Source organism: Callorhinchus milii, unplaced genomic scaffold (assembly GCF_018977255.1).
Source record: "Callorhinchus milii isolate IMCB2004 unplaced genomic scaffold, IMCB_Cmil_1.0 Scaffold23, whole genome shotgun sequence".
Classification (NCBI taxonomy): domain Eukaryota; kingdom Metazoa; phylum Chordata; class Chondrichthyes; order Chimaeriformes; family Callorhinchidae; genus Callorhinchus; species Callorhinchus milii.
The window spans coordinates 9242557-9251527 of NW_024704764.1; the positions used below are offsets into that span (position 1 = coordinate 9242557).

The following is an 8971-nucleotide window of genomic DNA, read 5'->3' on the forward strand; positions in this document are numbered from 1 at the left end:
GAAACAAAAATATTTTTGATCTCTTGTTTTTTAAAAGTAAAACTGGTAGCGATTTATGTTTTGAAGCGCAGTGTTTGCAAACAGCTTTGGGCTGAAACTTGCTGTCTTCTGGTGTACTTACAGAGGGAACACTGCAGGTGGGAAGAAAGTAGCTGTAACAACAGCAACAATAATAATAATAATTATAATAATACTAATAACCTTTGCATTTGACGCAGCGCCTCATCGCGTCTTCGAGACGTCTCAAAGCGCTTCACGGGATACACCGCAAAGCGAATTGACGGAGGATTTGGTGTTTGGTTTGAGTCTCCAAACCTCACGTCCCACCTACACGTGGAAACTCCGCAGATAGATTGTGGGGATGGAATGCGCTCTCTCTCTCTCTCTCTCTCTCTCTTCCTGGAGGGGCTCATCCTTCTAACCTAATTCGGGAAAGTATTTAGACGCGGGTCGGCAAGGGCCAAGCCTTCATTTAGGGGTGGGGGTTCCAGTTAGTCGGAGGTGTAAGCGAGGCACGGTTGGGGTTAACGTCAGCGAGACCGGGAGGAACCGGGAGGGATGATAGTGCTGAATGTGCGGTGTTTGTTTTTCCTTCGATGCTCCATTGAATCCTCCCCCGACTCGGCAATCGGGGAAGCTTTGACTTGTAAATAAATAAGCTTCTCTGGAGTTCCTGTGGGGCGGGCGCCCCGGTGGTGGGAAGGGGTGAGGGTGGGAGGGGAGAGGGGAAGGGGTGTGCGTGTGCGTGTGCGTGTGTGTGAGATTAGCCCTGTTTGCTTTCCGAGCCCCGTACGATGTCCGTTGTCCTCTGTAAGCGCTCTGGGACGCTGCCCTGCGTGAGGTGGGCTAAATATATGCAAGTTGTTGTTGTGTTGTTGTTGTTGTGTTGTTGTTGTTGTTGTTGTTGTAATTAACCAACTCCTTTGCCTCTTTGTTTAGATCCTGTGGACGGAGGTTGTGTTCCTCGGATTGGAAAGGACTAAGTCTGGTGCGTGATTGTCGCCAGACACGACCCGATTTCAGAAGCCCCTCCACACCCCCCTCCCCACTTCCCCCCCCCCCCCCCCCACCACCACCACCGGAGGAGGCTCAGGAAGGAATCAGGTGGGGGAGGGTTTCCCCGTGGACGATGGGGAATCAGTTGACTCCGAGTGGGACATTTCTCCCCCCTTTCCAGACCCTACACGTGGTGGTGATCGGGTTGGATTGTGCGGGGAAGACGGCATTGCTTTATCGGCTCAAACTGCGGGAGTTTGTGGAGACCATCCCCACCAAAGGCTTCAACACCGAGAAGGTCCGGGTCCAGCTGGACGGGGGCGGGGGCGCCAGTGGGGTGCCGAAGGCCGTGACCTTCCAGGTGTGGGACGTGGGGGGGCAGGACAAGCTGAGGCCCCTGTGGAGGTCGTACACCCGTCGCACGGACGGCATCGTGTTCGTGGTGGACTGCGCGGAGAGCGAGCGGCTGGAGGAGGCCAGGGTCGAGCTCCACAAGATCAGCCGCATGGCGGAGAACCAGGGTGTCCCCGTCCTGGTCCTCGCCAACAAGCAGGACCTGCCCGGGGCGGCTACAGCGGGAGACACGGAGCGAGCGCTGGGCCTGCACGAGCCGGGCTCGCCCGTGTCCCTACCACGTGCAGAGCTCCAGCGCCGTGAGCGGGCACGGCCTCCAGCAAGGCCTCGAGAGGCTCTACCACATGATCGCCAAGCGCCAGAAGTTGCTCCGACATCAGAAGAGGAAGAGATGAACTCTGACCGTTTCCCGCCACTCCTCACTCCCCCTCCCCAACCCCCCACACTCCCCATCCCATCCCCCTGCCAACCCCTCCGCCCCCACCCCCACTCACCCCCTTCTCAACGCTAGACTTTTTCTAATCACAAGAACCGGGAAGTGACCCTGATCTACAACAAAGATCGGTCCGTATCTCGGACTAAGGACCAACATGAGCTGTTGTTGAGCAGAGAGACTATGTACGGAAAGCCCGGCCAGTCCCAGTCCGTACCCGGGGGTACAGACTTGAGGAAGCCTGGCTCTGTGTGCGTGTGGCGCGTGTGCGTGTGTGGAGGGGGCGGGAAGGGGTGGGGTGGGGTTGTGCGGCAGTGGTCAAAGCGGAGGAACCGTGACAGACTTTTTCGTTCAAGATCCGTCGCCGTTAAATGCCGTTATCTCGGCTCGGAGCGCGGGCGTGGAGAGCGACGGAAATTTTTTATTGCGTTATCGCTGCGTGTGATGTGCTATTCGGCACATCGCACGTTCGGGGTATTTGTTTCGCTCGCGGCCCCCGAAAGCTTTTTTTTTTTGGAACGTTTCCGGACAATTTTTTTTCAAATGTGAATCGTCTTCTTTTTACGACGAGAAGAGAGAGCTCTACGTTTGTTTTCTGGGCGAATTTTTGTGTTATTATTATTATTATTATTATGTCGGATGAAATTTTCAAAGCAAAATAAACTGTGACCGAAGGGGGGGGGGGGAGGGAGAGAGGGAGGGAGGGGGGAGGGAGAGAGGGAGGGGGGGAGAGGGGGTGGGGGAGAGGGGGGAAGAATAAATATATCAACTCGTTATCGAACTCGAGACAGAAAAATAAAACCCCCCCCAAAAAAATCTTCAGTGACTTGAGGGTGATTGTCGTTCAATATTCTGTCAAACCTTTACAGCCTCTCTCTCTCTCTCTCCCCCCCACAAACCGCCCACCCCCCACCCCCACCCCCAGTACCCCAACCCCCCCACCCCCACCCCCTACCCACCCCCCCCTTCACCCACCACCACCTCGAAAGAATTTCCAAAGCGAAATATGACAGTAATAGTACTCATAAACCTGGCATTTGATGCAGCGCCTTATAATCACGTCTTCCAGATCTAATGTAGACGGCGAGAGAGTGAAACGGTTAACCGAGCGAAACCCTCGCGGTGCGAGTGTGCGTACTGCCCGTGTATTCCTAGGCGTGTGCGTGCAGGACGAGACGGGAGCCGTCGCGCGTACTGAGAATGGGTGGATCAGGGTGAGAGGACACGCCATGAGACCGACGCCTGCAGCTTTCACATTCCTCGCCTGTGTACTCACCCTCCTCGTGACACGGGGTCTTACTGCTTTGCAGTCGACAGTGATTATTAACGGTCCTCGCCTTCTCATACGCGTCAAGGAGTCGGCGTAAAGTCCCCGTATTTTCAAGCCGCGGAGAGAGAGAGAGAGAGAGAGAGCAATGATTCCGCGTCCCACAAACAGTCATGGATTGAGTGACCGGGTTTTTAATATTTTTTTTAAGGGCTTATTACCTCCAGTTGATTAACGACCAGGTTGCTACTTATACTGCCGGTAAACGGAAGCGTGGGCTGTAAGGAAACTTGCCCAACATTTCGCCCCGGCCCGCCCGGGAATCAAACCCGGGTCCTCTCGCCTTCCTCTGCCCACCGAGCTGCGGGACTCTTCTCTCCCTCTCACGTCGGGAGAAATGGCCGGTGGATAGAAGCAAAGTGGAGTCCTGTAGCTCAGTGGTTAGAGCACTCGCTTTGCAAGCGAGAGACCTGAGTTCAATCCCAGGCAGAGGGCGAAACCTTGGGCAAGTTTCCTTACCCCACACAGAGCCTAATAATACTCCTCCAAAACCCAAAACAATAATAAATTGGTCATTTTCAATCTACGACTGTTTGTGGGACATTGCTGTGCGCAATTGGCTGCCGCGTTCGCCCACAAATATACAGTCAATTCACTTTACAGTGTGTTCTGTGAAGCGCTTTGGGACGTCCTCCCGACGTGAAAAGCGCCATCTCAAATGCGAGGATTATTATTATTATTATTATTATTAAAGTGAACGATATAAGGGTATTGATTATTGATTAACGACGGCAATTAACAATCAGAGGGAAAGACGGTCAGAGGTCCTTCCGCAGAGCAGAGGATGCGCTCATCAAGAATTACTAACAATATCGTTAATGTAATGATATTATTACTAATCCCAACCCCCCCCCCCCCATCGCTGGGCGATGTGACGCTAACGAGGCTGTTTGTAGGCGATTTGTTGCAGGTCAGAAATTCTGACCCAAGGGTGTGGGGGGTTTTTTTTTGCTGATGTTTCGGAAACGGCTGCATCGTGAAGTGATGGAGTCACAGAATCCCTGAGACCTCTTCCCATAACGCGGTCAGGGCCGCGGAGACGGCGAGGAAACCACCGGGGTATCAGATACTGTTACACTCCACTGCTCTGCTACAGAGAATAAACGTTCAAGGGAGTTGGGGTGCGGGGGGTGTGGGGGGGGGCGGGTGGGGGTGGGGGGGGGGGTGACGCGACTTTGAACACCCTGTACTTTAGCCGTGTGTGTGAGTCAGAGAGAGAGAGTGTGTGTGTGTGTGTGTGAGCGCGCGCGCGTGTGTGAGAGTGTGTGTGTGTGTGTGAGAGTGTGTGTGTGAGAGCGCGTGTGTGAGAGCGCGTGTGTGAGAGTGTGTGTGAGAGTGTGTGTGTGTGTGTGAGAGTGTGTGTGTGAGAGCGCGTGTGTGAGAGCGCGTGTGTGAGAGTGTGTGTGTGAGAGCGCGCGTGTGTGTGAGTGTGTGTGTGTGAGAGTGTGTGTGAGAGCGCGCGTGTGTGTGTGAGTGTGTGTGTGTGAGAGTGTGTGTGTGAGAGTGCGTGTGTGTGAGAGTGTGTGTGTGAGAGTGTGTGTGTGAGAGTGCGTGTGTGTGAGAGTGTGTGTGTGAGAGTGTGTGTGTGTGAGAGTGCGCGTGTGTGTGTGTGTGTGAGAGCGTGTGTGAGCAAGTGTGTGTGAGAGAGAGAGCGTGTGCGTGTGGGAGCATGTGTGTGTGCGTGTGTGTGAGAACGCGCGTGTGCAAGAGTGTGTGTGTGTGAAAGGGGTTAACATGCAGATCAGGGTCCAGTGAGGGTGTGTGTGTGTGTGTGTGTGTGTGCGAGGCCGATAGTGTGGAGTTTTTGCTGAGTGTCAGCTCTGCGTTCGAGAAGATTCAATCTTTTTCTCTCGGAACAATCCGAGGGCTCGAAACAGTGAAACCAAAAGGAATAACACAGAAGCCAATTACCGGACAGTAATTGTGGAACAAAGGCATTCCTTACAGGGGAGAGAGGAGTGGGGGGTGGGGGTGGGGGGGGGGGTGGGGGTGGGCTGTGACTAAAAAGATGTTGAGAGACAGCAGGTGGATGGAAAGAGCTGTGAGTAACGCACTCTAATTGAATGTCTGATGCTTTGGGATCACACACACGCACACGCGCGCGCACACGTACACGCACACGCGCGCGCGCACGCGGGCCGAGATTGCTATTAACCCTTCCAGACACATCACACGGAGAAACGCCTCGTCCGGCCGAAGCAGCGGGAGCTTCGGCGTGCCCACCCTTTCGTCTCGAAATCCAATGAGAGCCGTCGTCCCAATCCTCGCCCTTGGCCGCCGCGCTTCGCCGGCAAAGGAGACAGTCGCCGCACTTCGCGGTGCGTGTCCCTTGAAGCGATTCGCGGCGTCTCGCCGACGTGAGAAGGCGCCGTGTTAAACGCAAGGATGATCATTGCAATTGTTATTATTGCATTCGAAACAGCGCCTTATCGTTGCCGTAAAGTGAATTAACTGTATATTTCTGTCAGCGCTGAGTGTCTGGCGAGGCGAGGTGGGAGAGTGAGAGCATCTGTCACAGTCTGAGCTCAGCTGGCGCTGAATGTAAGTGGAGGTACTGTGTCAGACTGTGCCATATTATTATTAATATTAACAATAATCCTTGTATTTGGGGTATAGCGCCTTACCAGGCTGTTGAGATGCCTCAAAGCGCTATTGAATGCAAAGACTATTATATTACCCGTTAGCTTTCTTTACTAAAAGTAATAAATCTTATCGGGTGAAACATAATTATTGTATTAAGTATTATTGTTCTACATTAAAGGATTATTGCATGAAACATAATTATTATGATTGCGTTAAGCGAAAGATTATTAGGTGATTAGTGTATAATTTCCTTTTGGAATGAATGGACCGGTGACCGAAGGGGAGAGAAATGACAGATTGATCCATGTAATCAATCCCCAGAGAGAGAGAGAGAGAGAGAGAAGGAGGAGGAGGTGGGGATGGGTGGGGGAGAGGAACCTGGATCTGTGCTGCGAGAGGGGAGATTAAGGACAGACCATGGGGGCTGCAGAACCCAGCGATTAGAGCTGATTTGTATTGCTTTTTTGTCAGCAAATTAATTTGTACAAACACACAGACAGACAGAGAGAGAGAGAGAGAGAGAGAGAGACAAAGGTGAGAGGGGCTGATCGCAGGGGTTTAGACAGAAGTCAGAGCCAGACACAGGAAGGAAGCTTTGCTGAATCTATTAACACGGTGACACTGCAGTGTGAGACACCCTCTCTGTCTCTCCGCCGCACGCTGAGACCATCGCAGGCTATCGCTGCCGAGTGCGGCGGCTGCGCGTTTGTTGCAGGCAAATCACACGCAATTTAAACGCGTTCGCGCCTTGAAATGTTTCGCCGCTCGTTTCCTGGCCCCGCAGCTCAGTGGGTGAGAGCCCTCGCCTCGCAAAGCGAGAGGACCCGGGATCTGATCCCTGGTCGGGGCGAAAAGCTTCGGCAAGTTTCCTCACTCCACGCGCGCGCGCACACGCACGCGCACACGCTCACGCACACGCGCCTCTGTTTACCAGCAGTGAGGAACCCGGTTGTTAGTCGATGTCTTTTTTTATACAAGGATTATATTATTATTATCTGGCCCAGGTTGGGAGTTTGAGCTGTATGGGTTGTGTATGCACCGGTATGTGCTGTGTATGTGTTGTGTACGTTCCGATATGTGCTGTGTATGTGTTGCGTATGTTCCAGTATGTGCTGCGTATGTCCTACGTCACACATCCAGAGAGACCGGACACCTCTTTGACAGCACAGGTCATTGGGATGTCCTCCTGACGTGAAAGGCGCTCTATAAATGTAACGTTGTTGTTATTGCTGTTGTCATACGTGCAGCTGCTGTGTGCTCCCGTGTCAGCCGCACACGCACAGGCAAGACACGACTCCCCGGTGACTCACTCGGCAAAAGCAATCAGCCAATTCGCTGGACGGGTCGACAACCCGTGGGCATAAACATGTTGGCTGGGCTTAACCGCTGGCGAGCATGCGTGCACAGACAGGATCATAACACGCGATTGGCAAGCGATCAGAAAGGGAGTATCCTGGCCAAAGGGAGTCCTGCCCCTACCCCTCAACACCCACCCACCCCCATCCCCATCCCCATGGGGTATGGTGTGGGGGATGGCGGGAGTGGGCAACAGACACAAGTGGTGAAACATTTCACACACACACACACACACACACGCGCGCGGCGTCTCCGGCTCAGACAACCAGCCCGGGACAGATGGGGCTTGAAACACTGCATGCAAATCACCAACACAAGCCACACGCAGGCAGACAGGCGCCATCTTATCAAAGCCTCGGAGGTGACGGCTGACAGCTCGCGCGCGCGTGTGCGAGTGTGTGTGCGTGTGTGGGTGCGAGAGGCGAGGGAGGGGGCTGTTTGTGGGCCTGTTGCTCACCCCCCCCCCCCCGCACCCCCCTCGTTGTGGGTGTGGGTGTGTGTGTGTGTGTGTGGGGGTGGGAGGGGGGGTGGGGGGGGGCTCTTGTTATCGACCGCCGCTGACAGTATTGAGGGCGCAGATGGCTGGAATAGAAGAGTTTAAGAGGGGATCAACGTGACATTCAATTGTCACGGAACAGATAATGCGCTTCGAGAACTGGACACTTGTCTCTATAACACCCCCCACCCACCCCCCACCCCTCACCCCCCACCCCACTCACCCCCAACCCCACTCACCCCCCCCACTCACCCCCCAACCCCACTCACCCTCCACCCCCCCCACCCCACTCACCCCCCAACCCCACTCACCCTCCACCCCACTCACCCCCCACCCCCCAACCCCTCACCCTCCACCCCCCCACCCCACTCATCCCCCACCCCCTCACCCTCCACCCCCCACCCCCCACCCCTCCGCACAGTGCTGGAGAGTCAGTCTGAGCTGTGGCCTCAAATATAGTCAGATCGCTCTACGGTAAATTTCAACGACGTGATAAGGCACTGTATCAAACGCTAACGATTGTTATAATATTATTATCAAAGGGATATATCGAGGGATATGGGGCGAAGGCGGGCAATTGGCGTTGAGGTGCAGATCAGCCATGATCTTATAGAATGGCGGAACAGGTTCGAGGGGCTGAATGGCCTCCTCCTGTTCCTGTGTTCCTATGAAAGGTGCTATACAAATGTAGTTTGTTGTTGTTGTTGTTGTTGTTGTTTCTGCGTCTCTCTCTCTCTCTGTTCAACATTGGGTGCGCCATTCCACAGCAGCCCATTAGGTTGGGCGCCCTCCGGTGGCCTCTACTCAAACCTGCGGCCCCGAGCTCAACGGACGCCTGTGTAGTGACTGTGCGCCTGTCGGCAAGAGCGCTTTGGTTTAAAGGCTCCGAGCTCGCCCCTCCCTGTCCAGCCCGCTGGCCGAAGCACTTTGAGACGTCCTCGGAACCTGACGTATAAATGTAAGGTGCGTTATCTTCACATTGAAATTAACATTTTTATTGGCAGAAATAACAATACAGAGAGCAGGTTCAAAGCTCTTTATTGGGAGCGTTACATTAGTGTTAGGCAGCGTAGCGCGTGACTGTTACAATACTCAGGGTGGGGGGGGTGTTAATCGCACTGCGCCTCACCCTGGACATTACTATCAGACACAGGGAGGAAGACCACGTCTTCGGTGCAAGTTTGGAATCTTGTTAGTGAACGGGACAGGGGGAGACGGGTCAGTGGTTAAATTCCGCCCACAAAACACACAGTCACTGCACTTTACAGTCTATCCTGTGAAGCGCTTTGAGACGTCTCGAGGAAGGTGATCAGGCCAGGATTGTTATGCTTTGGTTAGGCTTCACTTCATCTCCAGGCGGCATTCGCGTGCGGAAGCTCTCCAACACGGCGAGTGGGTCGAGCGTGCGATGGGCGTGAGCGCGTGT

General features: G+C 54.1%; 1 protein-coding gene across 1 annotated transcript; it reads left to right on the plus strand.

Annotated features, from left to right (window-relative positions):
* The first annotated feature begins 1107 nt into the window (after positions 1–1107).
* Positions 1108–1745, plus strand: LOC103172837 (ADP-ribosylation factor-like protein 4D). The gene is given in 2 exon segments (XM_007885544.2): positions 1108–1621; positions 1623–1745. Coding segments are annotated over 2 exon segments (615 nt in total). The 5' UTR covers positions 1108–1129.
* Positions 1746–8971: the final 7226 nt, after the last annotated feature.